Here is a 23,011-nt window from a genome sequence, read left to right as displayed (position 1 = left end):
GGGGACCGGGGCTGCCGGGATCTGTGGGGGTCCCGGGGATGGCGGGGGGCACGGCCGGGGGAATCCCCGCCGGGACACCGCGGCCCCGAGGAGCCGCCGGCTGCCGCGCCGGGGCCGCCCCGGCTGATTTCCCGGTGCCGCCGAGGGACACCGCGGGGGGGGGGGGTCAGGGGAGACGGGGGACACTGGGCGACACACCGGGGTACACAAACCGAGGGGACACGGAGGGGACGACGAGGGGACACCGAGGGGACGACGACGACGCCGGTCTCCGGGGATTCCCGCCCCGCCCGGGCCGCCCGGTGCCCTCGGCACGGCGGCCCAGGTGCACCGGGCGGCGGGGTCCCGGGGCGGGCGCGGGGGTCCCGATCCGGCCCGTGCCGCTGCCGCCGCGGTGGCCCCGGGCGCGGAGCCGCCAGGAACTGCCCCGGGTTTTCCTGCCCGTCCCGTCCCGTCCCGGCGGGGCGCGGGGCCGGGCGCGGCGGGGCGCAGCCCGGGGACCCCGGCCCGGTATCGGTTCTGCTTTCGAGGGAGGCGGCGATTTCGCAGTAACGGGGGGCGGGAGCCACCTGCCCCGGGGATTCCCCACCTGCCGCCACCCCATAAGAGCCCGGTGCCGGCGCCGGTGGCGGCACCGACCGGCCATGGCCTCGCTCCACCGTCTCCACCTCTGCCTCTGCCTCCCGCCGCTGCTGCTGCTGCTGCTGCCGCCCGCGGCCCCGGCCCCGGTCACGATCCCGGGCCCGGGCCCGGGCCCCCGCACCGACTGGGCAGCCTGCAAGAACATCTCCCGGGAGCTGTTGCAGCGGGTGGCGACCCTCAAGGAGCCGCACCAGGTCCTGGTGAGCGCAGGAGGCTTGGGGGTCTGCGGGGGCCGGAGGGTGCAGGGTATCCCGGCAGGAGGGGTGCCCCGTGGATGTGGGGTGCCAGGGGAGGGGGGGACATGGGGACCCCACTGACCCCCCTGCTGCCAGGAGGAGACACACCTGAGTGAGGAGGACCCCAAGAACTGGCCCCCCCGGATCCGCTGTAGCGACGCCTGCGACCCCTCCACGCTGGACACCAACAACACGGTACTGGGGGCCACTGGGTGCTGGGGGGCTGTGGCAGGGCAGCCAGAGGGTGCCTGGGGGATATGCATGAAGGAGGGTTCAGGGATGCTGAGGGATGTGCCTGGGGGTCCCAGGGATGCTGAGGGATGCTCTTGGGGTTCCCAGGCGTCCCAGGGTGCTGGGGGATGTATGCAGGAATCCCATAGGTGCCCACGGGGTCCCAAGGATGCTGAGGGATGCTCCCGGAGTTCCCAGGGGTGCCTGGGGGTCCCAGGGTGCTGGGGGATGCGCGGTGGGGATGCCCAGTCCCCCCGGCTCAGGCCCCACTCCCCATAGCGCTGCCTGCGGCGGATCCTCCAGGGGCTGCAGCACTACCGGGACCTGCTGGGCTCTGACATCTTCACCACCCGCCCCCTGCCCTGGCTGGAGGCTGCACTGGACCAGCTGCTGGGCCTTGTCCAGGTGAGTGGCTGGGGGGGCGGGAGGCAGTGGCAGCCCCCAAGGAGCCTGTTCCCCCACTGCAGCCAGGGAAGCAGGCGCCTATCAGCTGCGGCTGCGGGCCCCCTAACCCCACTCTTCCCACAGCAGGAGCACGGCCGCCTCCCCCGGCACCCCATGGCCCCCAGCGAAGCCTGGGCCCACCCGCTGCTGCAGCGACTGGCGCTCCAGCGGCTCCAGTCCTTCGCCACCGTCATCAGCCGCATCTTCACCCACAGCGCCAGCCCCCGCTGAGGCTGGCCCGGCCAAGGCCCCCCCCGACTATTTATTCCCCTCCGCCCCGAGGGGCTATTTATGTGCGATGCTCCGTATTTATCTCGGGTATTTATAGATTTCTAATAAAGGTCTGAAGGAGATGAGCGGCTCCCCGTGTAAGGTGCAACCCGGGTCTGCGCACAGGCAGCTGGGGGTAGGAAGAGGTTTATTTACAGGAGGGGGCTGGGGGCAGTTACTGGAAGTCATTGGCATCGATGTGGAGCGGAGGGAAGTCAGCTGCAGCAGTGAAGAGGGAGCTGACGGTGGGCAGGGCTGCGTCCTCGGGCTGTGGCAGGAATGGGTCGTGGGGGTCCAGGAGCGCGGTGCTGCCTGCGGGACGAGGAGAGGTCAGTGCCGAGGGGACACCTCTGTCGTCGTCCCCCGGCCCCAACACTCACCCGCCAGCCTGGGGCCCAGCCCCTCCAGCCCCCCGTTCATGACATCCAGCATGTCAGGCATGAGCTCCGCCACCTCCAGCGTCTCCAGCGTCCCTGAGCCTGGCTTCAGCCCCTCTGTCAGTGACTGCAGAAGCTCCTGCACGTCCGGGCTCCCGGGCAGTGGCTCCAGGTCCCTCAGCTCTGGTTGCAGTGTCCCCTGCCCCTCAGGGAGCAGCAGCGGCTGCACAGCTCCCAGCACTGGCTGCAGCAGCCCTGCATCCCCAACTCCCACTTGCTGCAGCATCCCCGTGTCCCCAGCCACCGGCTGCAGCATCCCCAAGTCCCCTGGTCCCACCTGCAGCGTCCTCTGGCCCTCAGGGACCAGCTGCAACACCAGCTGCGGCTCCACGGCCCCAGGTCCCACTTGCTGTGTCCCCTGGTCCTCGGGTGCCACATGCTGCAGTATCCCCAGCCCTCCTTGCAGCACCTGCAGTGTCCCCACACCCCCCGGTCCCACCTGCAGCGTCCCCTGGCCCTCGGGGACCAGCTGCAGCACCAACTGCGGCTCCAGGTCCCCAATCCCTGGCTGCAGCACCTCCGAGCCCCCTGATCCCACCTGCTGTGACTGTGGTGGTTCCAGGCCTTGGGGCCCTGGCTGCAGTGTCCCCAAGCCCCCGGGCTGCAGCATCCCTGGGCTCACAGCCATGCCCTGCGCTGTCCCTGGGCTCAAGGACTGCAGCGTCCCCAGGTTCCCAGATGTGACATGCAGCGTCCCCCTGTCCCTGGGCTGCAGCGTCCCTGAGGTCCCGGGCTGCAGCGGTGCCAGGCCACTGGGCTGCTGTGTCCCCAGGCCACCAGGCTGCAGCTGCAGCGTCTCCAGGTTTTCTGTGGCAGCCACCAACTCCTCTTCTGTCTGCCATGACTCATTTGCCTGCCTGCAGGGAGAGACGGCGGGTCAGGGTCAGGGTACGGAGACACGAGGCTGTGGGCAAAAGGGTCCCCCTTCCCACGGGGCCACAGAGGGACCGAGGCGTCTCCCTGCCTCACCTGGAGGACACACGGATGAGGCGCCGGTTCAGGTATTTCTTCTGCTCCATCAGGTTCCCTGGGGACAGAGGAGAGATCAGAGGAGGTGGCAGGTGCACCCCTGCGCTGTGCTGTGCCGTGCCGTACCCTCCTGCCGCTGGCTGTAGTAGGGTCTGAAGGCCTCATCGCGGGCAATGTCAGGGTACAGGAACTGGAGGGGGTTCTCGGGGATGTTCTCCTCCACCAGCAGCTGATAGTCGCGGATGATGTCGGGCAGCGCCAGGGATGCTAGCTCGGCTGCAGTGTAGGGAACCACCGCACGGAAAGCGGGGGGCCCTGCGGGGTGGGGGGCAGCCGGAGTCAGCACCCAGGGCAGGCCTGAGGCCGGGGTGAGGGGCTGGACTCTGGGCGGAGAGTGGAGGGGGCCATGCTCACCGCTGGTAGGGTGCTCTACCCAAGTGCAGGTGACCCCCCCCAGGACACTCTCACTGAACCGTATCAGGAACGTGCCCGTCCGCTTGCCCTTCAGCAGCTTCTTCTCTTGCTTTCGGCTCACGAAGCCCAGGATGAGCCTAGGGGAGGTACCGTCAGCCCCCGCAGCCCCTGCCCCCCCACCCCCGGCCCCCCAGCCCCACTCCTACCCATTCTTCCAGAGCTGTTTGAGGTGCTCCTGGAGCAGCCCCAGGATCCCATCCAGCCAGGCCCAGAAGGAGAAGCCGGAGGCACCGTCCTGTGTGTGTGGGGGTGGGGGGTAAGTGGAGACCAGGGTGGGGGACGGTGCCATGGGACCACGGGTGGACAGGGCAACAGGGGGGACAGGCACCGCTCACCTTGGAGAACTTGGGCCAGGCCAGGGTGCTCTCCAGAGATGGCTTTGAGCCTTTGAGGCAAGAACAGGGTGAGGGGGGGCAGCACGGCCCCCATCCCAGCCCCAGGAGGCTCGGGGCTGGCACCCAGCCTTACCGAAGAGCTTCTCGGCCAGCATGAGGAGGTGCTCCTTGCTCAGGCCCCGCTCAGCCACGCTCTCGAACTGCCAGCTCAGCACCTCGGCCAGCCGGCGCCAGGGTGCTGGGGGCGGCGCGGAGAAAAACTGCTGCTCCTGTGGGAGACGGGGTGAGCAGGGCTGGGGATGTGTGGCAAGAGCCGGGGACGTGCACCAGGGCAGGGGACAGGGACGGGAAGGGACCAGAGGATGGGGATGGGACAGGGACCAGGACAGGGCAGGTACTGGAGACAGGAGAAGGGAGAGGGCACAGGGCAAGACCAGGGACAGGCACAGGACACAGGGATGGAGACTGGGCAATGAGCAGGGATGGGGACAGGAGACTAGGACCGGGGAAGGGGAGATGGGAGCAGAGATGGCAGTGCTGGGTGCAGTGGGGAGTGGTGCAGGGCTGGGGAGGGGTCCCGCTCGCCTTAGGGTCGCTGCTGAGCATGTTGAACCAGAGGATGGAGGCCCAGGCGCTGGAGAGCTGGTTGTTGTTGGAGATGATGACGAAGGGCAGTGTGGAGGTCTGTGGGGGGAGAAGGCGTCAGGCTGGCAGACCCCAGCCCCCCCCCAGCCTCCCCCAAAGTCTCCAGCCCTCACCTCCAGCTCCAGCTCCAGCCCGCAGTAGGCGTACGCCAGCGTGAAGGTGATGAGGTGCAGCTCTTCTGTCACGACCAGGGGACCCTGCACAGAGATGGCACTGTGGGCACCGTGCGGCACCGGCCGTCTCCATGCCCCCAATGGCCCCCAGCCCCGCACTCACCTCGCCGGTGCCTTTGCTGCCCTTGCCTGACCTGCTGTCCTTCTGCTCCTTCAGCGTCTGCAGGGCAGGAGAGAGTCAGGCTGGGGCTGGGGCTGGGTCCTTGCCCGACTCCCCCACCCCATGGAGGACCCAGGGTTCCAGGCAGGGGGGCACCTACGAGGTACTGGAAGTCGCAGACCAGCCCGTCCTGGGGACTGTCCCCTGCCAGGAGGGTTTTGCTGCTTGAGGTCAGGATGTTGAACTTGCGAAACCTGCGGGGCAGAGAGAGGCCGCGGGTGGGAGGCCAGGACCCCCGGGGGGGCCATGGCCCTGCCTACCGCGTCCAGTATTCACTCGGCTCTCACCCTTTTATCTTGGGGGGGTCCCTGCAAGAGACAACAGGATGTCAACGAGGAGTGGGACCCTGGGACCCCCGTGGCCGGGCAGGGGGGTGCACCCCTGTGGGTCACAACCTGTCGATGTGGATCTTGGCCTCCATGCGGTGGTTGCGATCGTGGAGGCGGACAAGCAGGCGGGCGCGGGCCGAGAACTTGGTGGCTGTGCGCAGCACCAGCGGGCGCTTGTAGGCGTTGGGCATGCTGGGCTGCTGCTCCACCACGAAGGCGCTGGGGGCACCAGGAGGGTCAGGGCTGCCCCAGCCCCAGGCCCCCTAGGCACCCCCCCACGGCCACCCCCACCTCTGCAGCAGGTAGGAGAGCAGCTCCCGCAGCCGCCGCTCCAGGAGGGGGGTCTCTGCCTTCAGCGGGTCTCTCTCATAGGTCACCTTCTGCCGCAGGTCCCCCAGTGCCCGCAGGAGCTGCAGCAGCTGGAAGAGCCCCTGGCCCAGCTCTGTGAACCTGCGGGTGCCGTGGGGCTCAGTGGGGGCCAGCCATGGCCCCCCACCCCATCCCCCTGCCATCCCAGCCCTACCAGGTCTCCAGCGGGCGCAGGCAGGTGTTGGTGGGGGCCCCCAGGCAGGCGCGCTGCTGCCGCTCCCGCCAAGCCCCCAGCTCCTGCTGCAGGAAGTCCCGCAGGGTCTCGCTGCGACCCAGAAGCTGCTGCATCTGAGCCAGCACCTCCTGGGGGGAGACGCACGCCTAAGCAGGGGGTGTGGGGTGGCCATGGCCCCCCCGGCCCAGACCCGGCCCCCTCTCACCCGCCGCTGCCGGTCCAGGATCTGCAGCTTGGCCTGGAGAGCTTGGACCTGCTGGGCGTACTGGGGGTCGCTGGTCCTGTCCTCACCTGAGGGCAGAGGGTGAGGGGGAAAGTTGGGAAGGCACGGGGGGGGGGGGGGGGGGGGTGTCGCAGGGCGGCGCCGTCCCACATCTGCCCCTGGGGCGGGCAGGATTAAGCCTTACCCGGCAGGTAGTGCACCTTGAAGCAGAAGTCAAAGGCGTCCTGCAGGTCCTCCAAGTGCCGGAAGGCGCGTTCGGCCTCCTGGGGGCAGAGGGGGGGTGAGGGGCCAGGCAGCGCCCAGGGGCCTGGAGGTGGGGGCCAGGGGGGCCATTACCTGCAGGGCCACATGGAACTCGGCCAGGCGCCGCCGGATCTGCTGCTCCCGGTCACTCTCTGGGGGTGTGCCGGGGGCCGGGGCAGCCCCCCCCTGCGGAGACACGGGCCGTCGGGCAGTGGCTGGCAGGACCCCGCGAGGTGGGGGGGGGACCCCGGCCTACCTGCTCCCCCGCCTGCCCCAGGCGCAGGATCCGTCGCTCCTCCTGCAGCAGGTTGGCCACCAGGTTGGCGAACTTCTCTGGACACTCCTCAAACTCAGCCTGCAGAGGGGCCGGGGGGTCAGCGGAACACAGAGACCCCCAGACCCCTCACCCCAGCCCTGCCACCCACCTGGAGGTCACGGCGGGCCTTGCGCAGGTTGTGCTTCAGCATGAAGTCCTCGTCACCCAGCCCCGGGCTGCCCAGGCGCTCACCCAGCAGTGCCAGCAAGGAGTGGAAGAGCATCCGGGCGTGGGAGGAGAGTGGCTCGACCGCCTGGCGCCTGCAGCATCGCAGGCTCAGCACTGGCCTGGCATGCACCGGCCAGCACAGCCCCCGGCCCCAGCCCTCCTATTACCAGTTCTGGTCCTCGATCCAGGCGGCCAGGCACTGCCGCACCGCCATGGGCAGCGCCGCCCCGGCGTACAGCTGGTGGACCTGCTCCAGGTAGGCGTTGGCCAAACTCTGCACCTCCTGCCACTGCGCCATGCTGGGGGGCAGGGGGCATCAGGGCGGTCCCGCCAACCCCCCGGCCACAGCATGACCGGTGGATGCAAAACAAGCGCCCGCGCGACCTGCCAGGCACCCCTGTGCCCCACGTACCTGCCTGCAGCACGATGGTCCCGTGAGTCCCTCTGGTCCGGCTTGGCTGTGGGTGCCTCTGCTCAGGCTCAGCCTCGGGTGGTCCCACGGGTGCCTCTGCTCTGGCTTGGCCTTGGGTGGTCCTACGGGTCCCTCTGCTCTGGCTTGGCTGTGGGAGGTCCCACGGGTCCCTCTGCTCCGGCTCAGGCTGGGCCACAGGAGCACCGCGGCCTGGCAGCCCCGTCCTGGGGTGGGAGGAAGGGATGAACGGCAGCAGAGGTTTCCCACCCAGGGCTGAGTGCCCGGGGTCTGAGCTCTCCCGAGCTGCAGGGGCCGGGGACACATGCACCCCCCCTCCTCCCCGAGGGCCCCCTGCACCCCCGGTGCAGCACCCCAGGCCCCCTCCCCAGAGGCACCCCTAGACCGGTCCCCGCTCGCACCCCCACGGACACTGCCCAGACAGGTCCCCCGCACCCCAAAGCGTCCCCCCTGCAGGGATCCCGGGGGGATGGGTGCCCCCGGACACCCCCCGCCCCACGGGGACACCCCCCGCCCCAGGGGGACACCCCCCGCCCCAGGGGGACACCCCCAAGGGACCCCCCGAGGGCGATCCCTGTGTGCTCCCCAACCGACATCCCCTACCTGTACCCCCCCCCCCCCGCCCCCGGAGCGGCGCCCTTGCAGACAGGATCCCCGGGACCCCCCCGGGGCCGCGCTCCCACCTCGGCGCCCTCGGCGGCTCCCGGCTGCCGGGGCAGGAAGGCGCGGAGGCCACGCCTCATCCCCGCTCTGAGCGGCGATTGGTGGAGCGCGGCGGCCAGACCACGCCTCCCCGATGGGGAGATAGGGGTTCCAGCGGCGTTGCCGTCTTCCCCGAAATGACGTCGGGGGGCGGGACCAGAGGGGCCGAGGGGGTGGGCGGGACCGGGGGCGGGGCCAGGGGGGAAACTGGCGGGAGGAAATGGCAGCGGCGGTCCGGGACGGGTCGTGGGGACAGGGAGAGGCCGTGGGGACCGGCTATGCAGCCGTTGGGATGAGGACACACTATGGAGACCGGGATGGGGCCATAGGGACAGGACCAGGCTGTAGGGACAGGCCGTGGGTATAGACACAGTGCCATGGGGACCAGGGCAGGTTGTGAGGACAGGGCTGGGGTCACAGGGCCGGGGATGGGGCCATAGGGACAGGGACAGGCCATGGGGACAGGCTGTAGGGCAGAGACAGGGCTGGGCTATAGGGACAGGGCTGCAGGAGCCAGAGCCAGGCAGGACGGACAGGGCACACTGGGCAGGACAAGGACAGGGACAGGCCAGCTCCCACCACGTGGCTCAAGCAAAGTCTACCTGCAGTGCCAAGGTCCCCATGCCCCAGGGCAGGGCAGCCCCAAATCGATCTGACACCAGGCCCCCTCAGACAGGGACAGGGACCCAGAACCAGCCACTGCACGGGGCCTTTATTCAGATGATGAGGACGTGGCCACTGTGGGCGGTGGGGGCTGGCGGGGGGTCCCCGTCCGAGATGAAGTAGTTTATGAGTGCCCGCACCCCAGCCTTGAGCCCCGGCTGCAGCCCCAGCTGCAGCCCCAAGGCCACAGGGCCGCCAGCACCAGCGGTGAGAGCGGCCAGGCTGGCGTAGCCCAGGTCCTCGGCGACCTCCAGAGCCCGCGTGGAGGCCAGGGCCTCGCAGCCCTGGAAGGCGTAGTAGAGGCTGGTACCCAGGTTGTAGAAAATGCTGACACCTGGCACCCACTCCAGCACCCTGTGGGCCTCCTGCTCCCCCGGTGGATTGCAGGCATCCTCATCCTCTCGCCGGTGCCGAGACTGGTGCTGGACAGCACGGCGGCACGCAGGCAGCCAAGCGCAGGCCCTGGCCCCCAGGAGCACCCAGACCCCTTCAGCCGAGGGTCCCGTGGCCGGCGGCCCGGGTGAGGTGGGCTGGGTGCCGGCTGTGGAGCCCTGGAGCCGGACAGGGGCTGCAGCAGACCCCTGCGGCCGCACCATGCTGAGGAGGAGGAAGGACAGGGCCTTGGGGGCCGGGGCGCTCCGCAGCTGCGCCAGCCCCCGAAGCAGTGCCGCTGCCTTTGGGGGTCCCAGCTCCCGGGACAACCCCAGCACCTCCGCCTCAGCCTGGGTCTCGCAGGCAGCCCCGCTAAGCGCCAGGGCCATGGCGGCGCGGGCCAGGGCACGGGGCAGCGGCGGGAGCTGGGCAAAGCCGGGCAGGACTTCAGGGCGCAGGTCCTGGCACGAGAACCCCTGCTCCGGCAGAGCCCGCGGCGGGATGTGCTCCGCCAGCTGCGTCAGCAGCGCCCGCGCCGTGGCCCGGTCATCGGCACCGAGGACAGGGGGGACGGTGGAGAGGACGCTACCCCCCAGGCCAAGGAGGAGGAGGAGGAGGAAGAGCAAAGCCCGGGGCATGGTGGCAGCTCCAGGGTGGCCTGTGGAGGCAGGAGAAGGGATAGAGCCCCATCAGCCCCCCATGGCCGCAGACCCCCCAGTGCCCCAGCTCACCCACTTGGCAACGCCGGCGTGTCCCCTGCCCTGTCTGGCCGCTGCGGCTGCCACCCCTGCAGCCCCTTTATAGACGCCGTTATCAAGAGGTGTTGCAACACACAGGGGCTGGCCCCGTCCCCAAGCACAGGGACAGGGACGGGGCACTCCCTGGGGACAAGGCAGCTCGCACCCCCAGGGACCCAGCCCCCAGACCCACTCACCAGGCAAGGGCAAGAGCTGCATTTATTTATTTGGTCTCTTTACAGATTTAAAAGGTGTTAGGAAAAAAACCCAATCAAACAAACAAAAAACACAAAACCAATACAGCTGAGGAAAAAGAGGGAGTTCGGGGTAAAACAGGGCAATGGAGACACCAGGACAGAGACTGGGAAAGGGGATGGGGGAAGAGCCACTGCCTGTTTTTGCAGCACCCTTAAAAATAGCTTTAAAACCTGCAGAAAACCCACTAAACAACCCAGGCCCTGGGCACAGAGGGAGCCCCCTCAATCCTCATCCTCCTCCTCCTCTACGCGGCGGATGCGCTTCCGTCTCCCCAGGGGCTCCAGGTCCTCGGCCTCGGCCTCCTCAGAGCGGGGGGCTGCAGGGGCCAGCTCTGTGCCTGGGGGTAGAAGGAGCGGGGAGGGGGCTGAGCCCCCCCAGCCAGGGGGTACAGGGAGTGGGGGTACACCCCTGTCCCCCCACCGTCTCCCCAGCACTAGGGATGAGGCAAAGGGGCCAGGGCCAGGTCAACCGTGATCCAGCAGCTCCCCGTTGCACTGCTGCTGGTGACACCCAGAGCACCACAGGGGAAGAACCCCCCACCCCCCGGAGAGACCGAACCCACCTGAGCTCCCATCATCCTCATCCTCGCTGTTGAGCTCCCGTCGTCTCTTGGTGCCTGGCTGCACCAGGCTGGGGACAGGGACAGGGTCCTCACTGCAACAGTGGGGACTGAGGTTGGTACCGCTCAACCCTGCACTGTGAGAACTCAAGGGTGCGGATCCCCTCCCCAGGCAGGGAGAGGACCCCTGCCCAGCGTCGGGACCCGTGCACGGGAGGCCGTCCTCACCTCTCCGAGTCCGATCCCAGCCCTGCCGGCGGTTGCTCTGCTGATGGGCACAAGAAGAAGGGCTGAGGACCAGCCTCACGGCTGGGGGATCCCAGCCTGGCTCCCACACCCCCAGCCCAGCCCCTCACCTGGAGTGGGGTCCTGGGGGCACCTGGGTGGCTCCAGCAGCCCCTCGGGGGATCCTGGGGGGTTGGGACTGTAGTGGGCGATGGAAGCGGCTGCACGACGGAGCTGCTGGGGGGTGAGGGCAGCCGGGATGCGCCAGAAGGATTCCTGGGCAGAGGGGAGAGGCTGTAGGGCTGTGCTGGGAGCAAGAGGATGGGAACAGGGACAGGGACCTCACCTGCTCGTTGGCAGGGGGCCGGAGCCCCAGCCGACGCAGCAGAGCCCGGAAGCGCCGGTCCTCCATGGCATCCTCGTTCTCCTCCGAGAGCGGCACTAGCGGCACTGGGTGGGACACACCTGGGCAGAGACCACTGTCACAGCCCGGCCCTGGCCCCCACCCTGGCCCCCACCCCAGCACCCCGCCTGCTCACCATCTTCCTCGCGGTCCCCAGCCGTCCTCCTCAGGCAGTTCTCCAGCCACTGCAGGGGCCCGGCCAGGCCTGGGGACAGGGGTGGGTGAGACAGGACACGGCCCCGGAGCCGAGCCCGACCGGGAGGCTCAGAGGCTCTCAACTCACCTTCCTGATGCAGACGATGTGCCAGGCCCTGCCCAGCCCCTTCCTCAGGCACCCAGTGACCCTCCATGGGGCCTTCCTCTGCTTCCTCCTCCTCCTCCTCCTCCTCCTCCTCACTGTCCCTGTCCTCTGCCGAGCTGTCCTGGGCCGGCACCACCGGGGCACCTGCCGCACCCTGAAGGGACCAGCGGTGTTAGGGTGCCCGTGTTGGGGCAGCACCCAGTGGGCACTCCTCCCAGCCCCCCCGTACCAGCCCGGGGCCATGGCCCTTCCTCCGGCGTTTCTTGTACAGCTCCTTGCGCTCCGACACCAGCCCCAGCCCCAGCAGCTTCTCCACGACGCGAGCCCGCGACCGTCGTGCCGTCAGGTGCCTCATGATGTTCCCCAGGACATCTGCAGGGAAGGGGGGATCAGGGCAGGGGGCTGCGGGGGGCTGCAGGGGGCTAGAGGGGGGCTGCCTGCCCCAGCCCTGCTCACCCTCCGAGCCCTGGAACTCCTCGAAGAGCCGCGTCAGCTCCTCCTCCTGCTCCTGTGTCCATAACACGAGGTGGGTGCCCTTCCTGGAGGGGGACGCGGCTGTCAGTCCCTGCCCCGGGGTGAGGCAGCCACCCCAGCCCAGGGGTCCCCGACCCACCTCTCCCGCGGAAAGTCCTTGACACTGCTGGCTAGCCCCAGCCGCACCAGCTGCTTCACCACCTGCCTCCGTGTCCGGCCGGGTGCCGGGAGATGGGCCAGGATGGCGGCGATGATGTCCTCACCTGCGAGAGCGGGAGGCTGCAGAGACGGAGCCCCCACTGCCCCCCATGGGGGTCCCGTTGCCCCCCCACCCCAGGGAGCCCTGGTACCTTCCACCTCCTTGTACTTCCAGTACAGCTCCCGCAGCTCCTGCTCCTCTTGGGGGGTCCAGGGGAGGACCCGGCTCCTGCCAGCCCTGGGCAGAGGCAGAGGGGAGGTGAGGGGAGGGGAGGAGAGGGCAGCAGCCCCCTCTCTGTCCCCACTCACCCCTCTCCGTCCCGCAGGGAGCTGTAGCCCTCGGTCATCTCGCGGACAGCCGCCGGGCTCTTCCAGAAGAGCAGCTCCACAAAGGCTTTCTTGTTGGTGGCTGCCAGCGCAAAGAACTTGCCCAGGATGAACTTGGCCAATGCCACCAGCTCCTGCAGGTGGAGTGAGGGAGAGCGGGGCTGGGGGACGCCGGGGACAGACCCCTCCCCAGGGGGCTCGGGGGGAGCCGGTCCCCGGCTGACCTGATGTGCGCCGGCAGCGGGGTCATTGAGGAGGCGGTGGAAGAGGGCGAAGAGAGAGAGCTGGAAGAGCAGGGCCTCCATGTGCAGGTCACGGGCCAGGCGGTGCAGCAGACGAGCGGCGCAGTGGTTGGTGCGGGGGCTGTTGCGGGCATACCCCCGCAGCAGCAGCACAAGCGCCCGGACCACAGGGGGACAGGCGAACCTGCCCCGGCAGCTCCAGTGAGCAGGGACGCCCCAGTGAGCAGGGCCGCCCCTTCCCCTCCATCCCCTCTCACCGTTTCAGGTAGTCAAGGAAGTTGAACTCCTTCTCTGACACCTGCATGGTCTCTTCCTCCTCTTCTTCTTCCTCATCCTCCTCTTCCTCTGGCTCCTCGGCCTCGGGGGGTGCATGCCCTGTGGTGGGACAGTGCTGAGGGCCCAAGCACTCCAGCCCAGTGCCCGACATTCCCGGTGCCACCAGCTAGAGACTCACAGGGCAGGGGAGCGAAGAGGATCTCCCGCAGCAGCTGGGTCTCCTCGGGTGGTCCTGCATCAGGGGGTCCGAACACATCCCCTTCGGGCCAGACGTCCCTGGGGAGAGGGGGACAGGCTGGCACCGTGTCCCTGCACCCCTGCCAGGGTGCAGGATGGGAATTGCAGCGCTGGTACCTGGCAGAGCGGAGCAGCCGCAGGGCCTGGGGGACTTGGGCATCCCGCAGGCACCCCTGGATCCGCAGCAGAGCCTCTGTGCGCTGCTCCTCCACCGGCATCTCCGAGGCAGCGTCAAAGGGCACCACGTCCTCGGGGAGGGGCACCTCGCCCTGGGGCAGGACACTGTGACCCTGTGCCCTGCCAAGACACCCAGCGCTCCCCGCGGGGCCGGATCCTTCCCCCTACCTGCAGGCAGGCCTGGATCTGTGGGTCCAATCCTGCCCACAACTCCTCCAGCTCCTCGGTACTGGGCGGCTGCGGGGCAACAGCTGCAGGTGTCCGCGGCTTCTTCCTTCTCCGCATGCGTTTGCTCTGGGGGGCAACGACCGGGTTAGGAGGGGCTGGCTGACCTCCCCTAGGAGACCCTGCTGGCGGGGCAGTCACATCCTACCTGCACCACGAGGCTGGTGCGGCCCCGACAGAAATGCTCCAGCATGCGGAGGAAGAGATGGGCCGTCTCCACCAGATCCCGCAAGAAGCTGCGTGGCTGCTTGGTCTCGTCGAACTTGCGGAAGAGAGCGAGGAAGAGCTCCCGGTACTCCATCAGGTAAAAAATGTTGCCTGGGGAGGAAAGGGTCAGACAGGGAGGGGCTGGGGTTGGACCCCTTCCAGGGATGGGAGGGACAGACGGACTCACTCTTGATGACCTGGCTGCTGTCCCGCACAGTCTGCTCAGGGGACCGGTCCATCTCCTGCACTGTCCGCAGCAGCTCCTGGTACGCCTTCAGGGCCAGGTGCATCCTGGGGACGGGCAGCGTCAGGGCAGGGTCCTGCACCCAGGAGGGGGGGGGGTTGTCCCAGGAACCCAGTGGGGGTCCCAAGCACCCACCTGCGGGCCCAGGTCACTGCCTCCTTCTTGTCCATCAATGCCATCTCGTAATAGGTGGTGAGGTTCTGCTCGATGAAGTGGAAAGCACGGACACCCACCGTCTCTGACACCAGCTCGGGACGGAAGCCCCGGCGGCGGTTGAAGGCCATGAAGAAGGCGGTGGCCCACAGGTAGTAGGTCTCGTCGTGCTGCTGAGCCTTCTCCCGCACCAGCTGGTCCTGGGGGCAGTGGTAGGGGGGCTCAGTCAGGGTCCCACAGCCCGGGGATGGGGTCACAGCCCCTCTAGCCCTTCACCTTGACCAGCAGCATCAGGCGGTTGTAGCAGCCCTCCAGGAAGTCCTGGCAGAAGTGGCGCAGGAAGAGCCGGACATTGCGGGCAGAGCGGCGGGGGGGCTCGGCCTCAGGGGCAGCCTGACGCCGCCGCGGCACCCGCCGTGTTTCCTTGCCCAAGTCGTGGCTGTAGCTCTTCAGCTGCGGGGGACAAGCATGGAACAGCCGGACTTACACCGCCACGTCATCGTCCCCACGCCCCCCCATCACATCTCCGTCCCCGTGCTCACGTTGTGCAGCCCCTTGTGGAAGACGACATCCCGATCCCCGATTGCCTTCAGGCCCTGCAGGACGTAGGAGCCACCAAAACGGGAGTGCCTGGGGCAGAAGGACACAGGCTGAGCGGTGCCTGCCCTGCCACAGGGGTCCCAGCCCCACCACAGGGTCCCCCCCTCCTCACCTGGATGGGCGCTGCAGCGCTCGGACCCTCCTCTCCGCCAGCTCCCGCTGCCGCAGGGCCTCCAGCTCCTGTGTGTCCCCCCCATGCTCAGCGGCTGCCTGCCCCTGGCCCAGTGCCGCCAGCTCCTCCGGGCTCTGTGGGCAGTGCCGTCAGTGTTACAGGGGGGCTCTGGGGGGGTCCCCTACCCCCCACTGCCCCCCACTGCTGCTCACCTGGTCACGGAACATGAGGGAGATGATCTCCAGGACGTGCAGGGCCCATTGCTGCTCCCCCTGGGCACTGGCCAGGAACTTGAGCAGGTCGTCCATCCCGCTGATGTGCAGCGCCCACAGCACCCGGTCATGCACGCTGGCATCGCCGTCCACGCCCTGGGGGCGATAGCAGGCACAGTATTGGGGTCCCCAGGGAGCCACCACGGCCCCAGACCTGCCAGGTACCCAGGGAAAGGTCCTGTCCTGGTACCTGCTCCTCTGTGGGGTCCGGGGGGACATGCAGCACATTGCGCACCAGCAGCAAGATCCTCTCAATCAGCAGCGTGTCCTCCTCCTGCCGCTGCTCCCAGTCCTGGGGCAATGGAGCAGTGAGGGCTCCCCACAGCGCCCACAGGGACCCCAACCCCCCTCAGCAGGGACGGAGCCACAGTCCCCACGAGCTGCGCAGGGACACAGGACTCACCAGCTGCAGCAGGTCATAGAGCTTCTCACTAAGCACCCCAAAAACTTTCTCACTGGCGAAAGCCTGCAGAAACCCCTGCGTGAGTGAGGGGGGTTATGGGCAGAGCCCCCCGCCCAGGGGCCCCTCCCCAGGCAGACTCACCTCTTTGTAGGCCTGGAGATAGGACAGGACCTGGAGAAAGTGGTGCCGGGAGGTGGCATCCGGCGGCACTTTGCCAAAGCAGAGCAGAGCTGGCTGCGTCAGGTTCACCATCAGCCTGTGAGCAGGCAGGGCGGGGGCACGTGGGACCGCCGCTCCACGGGAAGCCCCCACAGGGCCACCCCCTGGCCCCCAAACCTGCCCCCCCAGTACCTGACAACAGCATCGAAGAGCACCTTGTCCTGCGGGTACTGGACCAGGATGGGCAGGAGATCGTTCTGCAGGATCTGGGCTGCCCCCAGCTGCTGCCGGACGTCCCGGGTCTCGTCCTCATGGCGCAGGTACCGGATCAGGTCCTTGACGCTCTCTTGGAGGGGACAGGGCCGTTAAGCCCGCGCCGCCCCCGGTCCCCCGCCGCCCCCTGCCACTCCACCTACCCAGGCAGTCGGGCTCCCGGTGGTAGACGTCCCCTTCCAGGTAGCCCAAGGCGCTGCAGGTGGCCAGCAGCTCACAGTTCATCATGTACCAGTCCATGCAGCGCGGCGGGGCGCTGGGGACCGGGAGCCTTCTGCGGGACGGCCGTCAGCTTCACCGTTCTGGGGCCTCCGCCCGGGCCCCTCCCGCCGGTACCGAGATACCGGCCAGCTTCAGGAATCCCCCACCCCTTTCCGGTGCCCCAGCCGATCCCGGTGCCGTGGTTCCCGGGTTCGGGGCACCACGGGCGATTCCCCTTCCCGGGGCACCAGCCGGCCGCGTCTCCCCCACCCGATACCGGAGTGTGGGTCGGTCCCGGTCCCCCTGCCACCCCCAGCTCCCCGGGCACCAGCCCGTCCGCGTTCCCCCCCCCGCCCCGATACCGGAGCACCCACCGGCCCCGGTCCCCCGCGCTCACCGCCAGCCAGGTCTCCGCCGCCCTCGCGGCGCGGGGGCGGCGTTACACAACCGCCCCAGTTCCCGCGGCGAGAGGCCCCGCCCCGCCCGCGGGCTTCAAGTGGTAACTCCCTCGCGAAAAGACCCGGTGGGTCTCTCGCCTCCCCGCCCCTCCCGTCGCCCCCCACGGGCAGGGGACCGGCGGCGCGGTGCCCCGCAGCCCCCTCCTCACGGGCACGGCACCCGCTCCCCCGCACCGTGGCGCTGCGCGGACTCCGCCCGCGGGTCACCCTGCAGGGAATGGGGGGGAGCGCGCATGCGCGGCATTGCCCTTTTAAATGCATCTCTGGCTGGGGCACAGCCCCTCCCCCCGGGCGGTGCTGGGCGGTGCTTCCCCTGAGGGCGCGGGAACCGGCGGCTGCGGGGGGCGCCTCCCGTCAGCCCCCGCGCGGTTACCGGGGCGATGCGGGCCCGGCCCGGGCCCCGGTTCCTCCCCCCCCGCTCCTCTTCCCCAGTGTCACCCCCTCCCCACCCCGGCGCCGGGCACAGCCGCGAGCGGTTACCAAAATAAAAGAGCAGGTTTAATTCACCGAACACAGAACTCCCGCCGCAGCGCGGCGGGGCGGGGCGGCCCGCGGCCCGGTACGGGTGACCCCGGCCAGGCCAGGCCGGGTCCCGGCAGCGGGGCTCTGCCACCGCCGGCGTCGTCGTCGTCGTCGTCTTCGCTGCCGCCGCCGCCGCCCGCCGCGCCGCACACACACGCACCACACGCACCGCGGCGGCCCCGTCACAGCAAAGCAGCGGGCGGGCGCGGGGGGGGCCGGTCCCGGCCTACAGGCCCTGCGTCTTCAGCTCCAGCGGCTCGGCCGGCGGCTCGGGCGGCGGCTCGGCGGCGGGGGGCTCTCCCTTGAGGGCTGCCAGGCGCTCGGCCAGGCTGCGGGGCCGCGGGCACAGCGCGAACTCGTACAGCACCGCGCCCAGCGCCGCGCCCAGCAGCGGGCCCGCCCAGTACACCTGCGGGGGGGGCGGCGTGGGCACCGGCACCGGCACCCCCGGGGCGGCTGGGGCACCCACACCACCCCCCCTTCGGGGGCCGGCGTGGCTGGAGGGGTCCCCCCAGACCCCCGGGGCATGGCACCCACCCACCTGTCCCTGCGGGGGTCCGGCTGGGCCGCGGGGGACCCACCTCCCAGGGCGGGGGGGGTCCCCACGAGATATTGGGGGGCAGTGGGGCTGGGGGCTCCTTGCACCCCGTCTGCATAGCCCCCCCCAGCACCCTGGGGTGCCGCTGTCACCAGGGTGGGTCCGGCAGCCGGACCCCCTCAGCAGGGACAGCGCGGCTGGGGCAGGGCAGGACTGGGAGAAGTGGGGAGGGCCCGGGGAGGGCCCAGAGCGGGATGGGGGGGGCCCCCCCACCCCACTTACTTACCCAGTGGTTGGTGAAGTTGCGGGTGATGACAGCAGGGGCGAAGGAGCGTGCGGGGTTCATGCCAGCGCCTGTGTAGTGGATCTGCCAGGAGGACGCGGAGGTGGGGTGCCAGCTGGCTGGCCCCCCCTGCGGTCCCGGACCCAACCCCCCCAGCCGCTGGGGTCACACCAGGAGGGTCCCCGCGGCCGCCCTTACCCCGAAGAGGTGGCCGAGGGCAAGGGAAAAGCCGACGGGCAGGGCAGCTGAGCCCGGGCGCCCGTCGTGGCGGTCGTCGAAGCTGGCGAAGACGCAGAGGACGAACTGGGCAGTCAGGAGCAGCTCCACTACGGTGCCTTGGCCCGGGCCCACGCCGGGGTGCAGCTGTGCCGGGAGGGGGCTCAGCACCCTGCCTGCCGCCAACCGGCAGCCAGCACCCCACAGAGGTGGTCCCCCATTCCCCCAGCACCCCAAACATCCCACTGCCCTGGCTGTCACCCCCCCCTCGCAGTCCCCAGCCCCACCTTACCGCAAACACCTCCTGGACACCCCTTACTGCCCCACACCACCCCAAAACCCCAAGCACCTCCTGGACCCCCTAACCCACCATCAGCCCCTCCCAGCCCCTCAGCACCCCAAACCATCTCTGCACCTCGCAATCTCCTGTTACAGCCCCATGGTACCCCAAACCCCAAAATACCTCCTTGAGCTCCAACTCCCCCCCCTTCCCTGCCCCACGGTACCCCAACCCCACAAGCACCCCAAGCACCCCCGGCCCCCCTTGCCCCCGCTCACCGCGCTGAGGCCAAGGGTGCCACGGACGGGGGCCGGTGTCACCCCGTAGAGCACGCCGGCCCCGGCCAGCGCACCCAGCAGCTGGGCCAGGAGGTAGCCCAGGGCGCGGGGCAGGGAGAGCTGCGAGGCCAGCAGGAAGGCCAGGGTGATGGCCGGGTTGACGTGGCCCCCGCTGACGTGGCCCAGCGCCTGCACCAGGGTGGCCTGGGCCAGCCCGAAGGCCAGGGCGGCCCCCAAGACGCTGGGGGGCCCCGGGGCCCAGCGCAGGGAGGCCCCCAACCCCAGCAGGGCATAGAGAAGGCTGCCCAGGAATTCGGCCAGGACAGCCCTCCAGAAGGAGGATGAGCGCAGCTCCCGCATGGCCTGGCCCCGCTGCCCTCCACGGCCCCGCTCCCCTCCCCGGGGGCCGCCCGTGCCCACCTTTATAAGGCCCCCCCGGGCCGGCCCCGGGGGTGGGATCCCACCGCTGCCACCCCCCGTTAACCACTTCGCTGCCCGGTGCGGGGGACGGGTGACACGCGACAAGGGACACCCCCCCCCACCGGCCCCCCTCCCCAGGGCAACCCGGCACCCCCAGGATAGCGGGGACTCCCCCAGAGCTGCATCCTCCATCTCTGGGGCTGCCTTGCTTGGGTGGGGGGCTCTGACCCATAGGTGCCCTCTGCAGGTTTTGGGGGACCACCGTGCTGGGGGGCCGGGGGCAACACTGAGACACCCTCCTCCTACCCCCCCCCACCAAGTTTTGGGGACACATTGGGGTGACCCTGCTGGGAGCCAGGCTCCCCCAGCCCTACACAGGGTGGGGAGCCTAGGTGCCCCCCCCCCGGCCAGCTCTGCTGGGGGCTGCGGGGGCTCCCCCCGCCCCAGTCCTGTTGTCTGCGGGAGGGTTATTCAGCCTGGCTTAGCGGGCGCTAATTCCCCGGCCGGGGGGATTAGGGCCAGGCTCGGCCATTGGCGCCCGCAGAAATCTGCCGGGGCTGCAGAGGCCGCGACAAAGGGCTTTGCTGCGCTCAGCGCCCCGGCACGGGACAGGTCGGACGGGGGGTCCCGGCCCCCACCCTCGCTGCAGGGCTGCTGGGAGGGGGCACCCGCCTGGGGGAGCTGTGGAGGGGGCATACCCCGAGTGGGGCACGGGGGAGGACCCCGGCATCAGGGTGCTCCCGTGCCCCGAGGGTGCAGGACAGGGGTCTTGCAGCCGTCGAGACCCCCCGTCCCCCACAGCAACACTCTGCACCCACCTCTGACCCAAAGCCACCTTTAATCCCCCTGGGGGGGAGAAGGGGGAGGGGGGCTGGAGCCATCTGTGCATGGGTCCCCCCTATCCTGCTGGGGGGGACACCATGACCTGGGTCCCCCACGGAGGATGCTGGGCTGGGGGGCTGGCGGGGACCCGGTGTCGGGGCCCACATGCCACCTCCTGTGGGCTGGGTCAGAGCTGGGGGGCGGGGGGGGGGGGGGGGCAGGCTGTGCCCTGGCCCTGCTCAGCTGGGGGGGCCAGGGGGCCGCGGGCGGAGGGCGAGGAGGGGGACGGGCTGGTGGTCTCCACCAGCGCCACGTCCCGGCAGGCAAGGCAGGCGCACAGTTTCTCCCGGGAGGCACCGGGGGCGAAGACGAACTCGTAGGAGAGCCCGGCCAGCACCGCACCCAGCACCGGCCCCAGCCAGTACACCTGGGGGGGGAATGTGTCAGTGTTGGTCCGGGGGACACACACAGGGTCAGGGTGCCCCAGGAACAGGGGGACGTGGGGTTAGGGGCTGCTGGGGGGATGCTAGGCACTGCTCAAGGGATGGGGGGACCAGGGACCCCACACCAGTGATGGGGACTGACTGGAGGAACCTGCTCCAGGCATGGGGAGCTGTGCGGTGATCACACGTTTAGGATGAGGGGACCAGGAGGGGCCTGTCCCAAGGATGGGTACTGAGAGGGACCCATCCTGTGATGGAGGGACCAGGAGGACCCAAACTGGGGATGCAGCTGAGGATGACCTGTCCTGGGGGGAACTGGGGGACCTATCCAAACAAAGGGGAGAGGCAGAGAACCTTGTCAGGGTGAGGACAGGACTGTGGGAGGTCCCACACTGCAGCTGGGGGCACCCATCCCCACATTTGGGTCTCTAAGGGGGACCTGGGGTTGCTGTTGACTCACCCAATGGTCGTCCCAGATGCCGGTGACGATGGCTGGTCCCAGAGAGCGTGCCGGGTTCATGCTGCCCCCTGAGAATGGCCCCTGCAGGAGAGGGGGGTCAGGGCTGGCCAGGGTGGGGGCCGGCAGCCCCGGCATGGGGGTAGGCAGGTGGGGGGTCCTTACCGCAGCCAGGGTGCCAGCAGCCACAGCACTGCCCAGGGCCAGCCCACCCTGGGGGGCTGCCCGGTCCGCAGCAGCAAAGGCAACCAGAGCCAGCTGGAAGGTGGCGAAGGTCTCCCAGGCCAGCGCCTGCCTCACCGTCCCCGCCGCACTCACCTGCCACAACAACCCAGCCTCAGCACCCCGTCACCGTCACTGGGACAGGGACGGGGACAGGGACACTCACCCTGGTGGTGAGGCTGGCGTCGTCCGGCAGCACCAGGCGGGCAGCGGCGGAGGCCAGCATGGCCCCAGCACACTGGGCCAGGAGCCCGGCGGCCCCGCGCAGGGCACCCAGTTTGCGGGTGCAGAGCAGGGCCAGCGTGAGTGCCGGGTTGGCCTGGGGTGCCCCGAGGGTGCAGGCCAGTGCCCCAGCCGCCAGCCCCCCAGCCAGCGCTGGTGCCAGGGGCCCGGAGGCTGCCGAGGCACCCAGTACCACCCCCACGAAGATGAGCGTCGCCGATGCCTCTGCCAGCACCCCCCGCCAGAAGCACCCGCTCCGCAGCTCCTGGGGGCACAGGGCAGGCGAGTGTCACCCCAGCAGGCACCGCGGGGACCAGGTGCCAGAGCGATGGGGTGACACGGTGACAGAGTGCCTTGGTGATGGGGTGTTGTGGCAATGGGGGACCTCAGTGACGGGGTGCCGTGGCAACAGGATGCCTCAGCGACTGGCATCTCGGTGATGGGGTGCCACGGTGATGGCACCCCTCAGCAACTGGGTACCACGGTGATGGGGTGCCACAGCAAGAGGATGCCTCAGCAACCGGGTGCTGTGGTGGTGGTGGCGTCTTGGCAAGAGGGTCACCACGGCAACTGGAGCACCACGGCAATGGGGGGCACCACGGCAACAGAGATGGGTGCCCTGGCTACAGGGGGTTACGGTCACAGAAGTGGGGGCAGGAGCCACAGGAGGGCTGGGGACCACGGCGGGGGGCACACAGGGACCCCTGTGCCAGGGCTACAGGCTGGGGTGCCGGGGCTGGGTGCTGAGATGACAGACCGGGCAGGGTCCCCATGAGTTAGGGGGCTGTTCACCCACCCCCCTGGCAGAGAGGGACCCCAGGGCCATGGCTCTGGGGGCGGCCAGGGGGCTGAGGGGGAAGGGGCCAGGGCAGCGCAGCTTGCAGGGCCTTACCTCCCCGATGGCCATGGCGCAGCTGCAGGGCCGAGGACAGCGCGGTGGGTACCTGGGGCAGGGGCACCTCCCACCCCCCCGGCCCTGCCAACCCCCTGGGTGTGCGGAGGGAAGGCCCCATGCTTGGCACAAGGCACCCCTGGGGTGCAGGAGGGGGGGCTGAGAACGGGACAGGACCCTGGGGGGGGGCTGCAGGGGTCCTGGGATTGGGCTCAAAGCATCTCTGGGTGCCATGGCAACGAGCTGGGACTCTTTGGGGTGTTGTCACGGCGACCAGCGCTCCATCCCCGGGTGAGAGATGAAAGGCAGGGATGAAAGGCTGGGGGGAGCGGGGGGGGGGGGGGGGCGGAGGGTGCCTGCTTGCGGAGAGTGGGGGCACCCCCATAGCCAGCCCTGCTCACACACCAGGAACGAGAGCCCAGAGACAGCAAACATCCCCCCCCCCCCCCCCAAACGCTGTGCCGGTCCTCAGCAGGGCAGCAGGAGAGGGCTGGGGTGGGGGGTGCCCCTCTGCCCCCCAGCCCGCAGGGAGCCGTCCACCCGCATCCCTGCCAGCTCAGCAGCCCGTCCCCGCACGTGGGGTGAGTCAGCGGGGTCGGTGCCGAAGGGCCTGGCTCAGCACGGGGCATGCGGGGGGCCCCGTTCCCTGCTGACGCCCTGCAAAGAGCCAGAACAATCCGCGCTGAGGG

The 23,011-nt window shown here is 69.7% G+C and overlaps 5 protein-coding genes across 8 annotated transcripts; 1 reads left to right on the top strand and 4 right to left on the bottom strand.

Annotated features, from left to right (window-relative positions):
- The first annotated feature begins 435 nt into the window (after window positions 1–435).
- IL23A (interleukin 23 subunit alpha) lies at window positions 436–1,850 on the top strand. Of its 2 annotated transcripts, XM_049819015.1 has the most exons (4): window positions 436–842; window positions 975–1,073; window positions 1,389–1,514; window positions 1,638–1,850. In XM_049819015.1, the coding sequence occupies exons 1-4, from the start codon at window positions 645–647 to the stop codon at window positions 1,782–1,784; spliced, it is 570 nt and encodes a 189-aa protein (XP_049674972.1). In that variant the 5' UTR covers window positions 436–644; the 3' UTR covers window positions 1,785–1,850. The 2 variants fall into 2 exon arrangements, with proteins under 2 accessions (XP_049674972.1, XP_049674971.1); XM_049819014.1 differs by having other exon boundaries at window positions 1,389–1,850.
- A 72-nt stretch (window positions 1,851–1,922) lies between these two features.
- On the bottom strand, window positions 1,923–7,383 carry STAT2 (signal transducer and activator of transcription 2). Its single transcript, XM_049819013.1, has 23 exons — window positions 7,252–7,383; window positions 7,007–7,138; window positions 6,781–6,931; window positions 6,612–6,710; window positions 6,449–6,541; window positions 6,297–6,375; window positions 6,095–6,180; window positions 5,869–6,017; window positions 5,637–5,795; window positions 5,412–5,564; window positions 5,304–5,324; window positions 5,117–5,210; window positions 4,960–5,016; window positions 4,797–4,880; window positions 4,624–4,722; window positions 4,172–4,307; window positions 4,039–4,088; window positions 3,850–3,938; window positions 3,644–3,780; window positions 3,356–3,544; window positions 3,230–3,287; window positions 2,204–3,117; window positions 1,923–2,135 (listed from the first exon to the last, which is right to left on the bottom strand). Exons 2-23 carry the CDS (start codon window positions 7,135–7,137, stop codon window positions 1,999–2,001), a joined length of 3,165 nt encoding a protein of 1,054 aa, XP_049674970.1. The 5' UTR covers window position 7,138; window positions 7,252–7,383; the 3' UTR covers window positions 1,923–1,998.
- An 847-nt stretch (window positions 7,384–8,230) lies between these two features.
- Window positions 8,231–16,884, bottom strand: TIMELESS (timeless circadian regulator). Of its 3 annotated transcripts, XM_049819097.1 has the most exons (30): window positions 16,667–16,884; window positions 16,212–16,342; window positions 15,988–16,141; window positions 15,778–15,892; window positions 15,637–15,699; window positions 15,424–15,525; window positions 15,174–15,329; window positions 14,962–15,095; window positions 14,792–14,879; window positions 14,526–14,702; window positions 14,232–14,449; window positions 14,040–14,143; window positions 13,794–13,963; window positions 13,589–13,714; window positions 13,361–13,512; window positions 13,185–13,282; window positions 12,988–13,105; window positions 12,713–12,914; window positions 12,471–12,622; window positions 12,314–12,399; window positions 12,103–12,226; window positions 11,946–12,028; window positions 11,719–11,861; window positions 11,472–11,643; window positions 11,325–11,393; window positions 11,132–11,250; window positions 10,917–11,061; window positions 10,789–10,828; window positions 10,564–10,655; window positions 8,231–9,664 (listed from the first exon to the last, which is right to left on the bottom strand). In XM_049819097.1, exons 2-30 carry the CDS (start codon window positions 16,306–16,308, stop codon window positions 8,688–8,690), a joined length of 4,476 nt encoding a protein of 1,491 aa, XP_049675054.1. In that variant the 5' UTR covers window positions 16,309–16,342; window positions 16,667–16,884; the 3' UTR covers window positions 8,231–8,687. The 3 variants fall into 3 exon arrangements, with proteins under 3 accessions (XP_049675054.1, XP_049675055.1, XP_049675056.1); XM_049819098.1 differs by lacking the exon at window positions 16,667–16,884 and having other exon boundaries at window positions 10,789–10,825; window positions 16,212–16,579; XM_049819099.1 differs by lacking the exons at window positions 8,231–9,664; window positions 16,667–16,884 and adding an exon at window positions 9,963–10,338 and having other exon boundaries at window positions 16,212–16,576.
- A 591-nt stretch (window positions 16,885–17,475) lies between these two features.
- Window positions 17,476–19,323, bottom strand: MIP (major intrinsic protein of lens fiber). The gene is made up of 4 exons (XM_049818506.1): window positions 18,845–19,323; window positions 18,269–18,433; window positions 18,074–18,154; window positions 17,476–17,658 (listed from the first exon to the last, which is right to left on the bottom strand). The coding sequence occupies exons 1-4, from the start codon at window positions 19,202–19,204 to the stop codon at window positions 17,476–17,478; spliced, it is 789 nt and encodes a 262-aa protein (XP_049674463.1). The 5' UTR covers window positions 19,205–19,323.
- A 608-nt stretch (window positions 19,324–19,931) lies between these two features.
- LOC126046655 (aquaporin-4-like) lies at window positions 19,932–22,337 on the bottom strand. Its single transcript, XM_049819348.1, has 5 exons — window positions 22,323–22,337; window positions 21,375–21,695; window positions 21,152–21,304; window positions 20,990–21,070; window positions 19,932–20,513 (listed from the first exon to the last, which is right to left on the bottom strand). The coding sequence occupies exons 1-5, from the start codon at window positions 22,335–22,337 to the stop codon at window positions 20,274–20,276; spliced, it is 810 nt and encodes a 269-aa protein (XP_049675305.1). The 3' UTR covers window positions 19,932–20,273.
- Between the last annotated feature and the right edge of the window lie 674 nt (window positions 22,338–23,011).

This window comes from Accipiter gentilis, chromosome 16 (genome assembly GCF_929443795.1).
Source record: "Accipiter gentilis chromosome 16, bAccGen1.1, whole genome shotgun sequence".
NCBI lineage: Eukaryota > Metazoa > Chordata > Aves > Accipitriformes > Accipitridae > Astur > Astur gentilis.
This window is presented reverse-complemented; position numbering and strand designations above follow the sequence as displayed.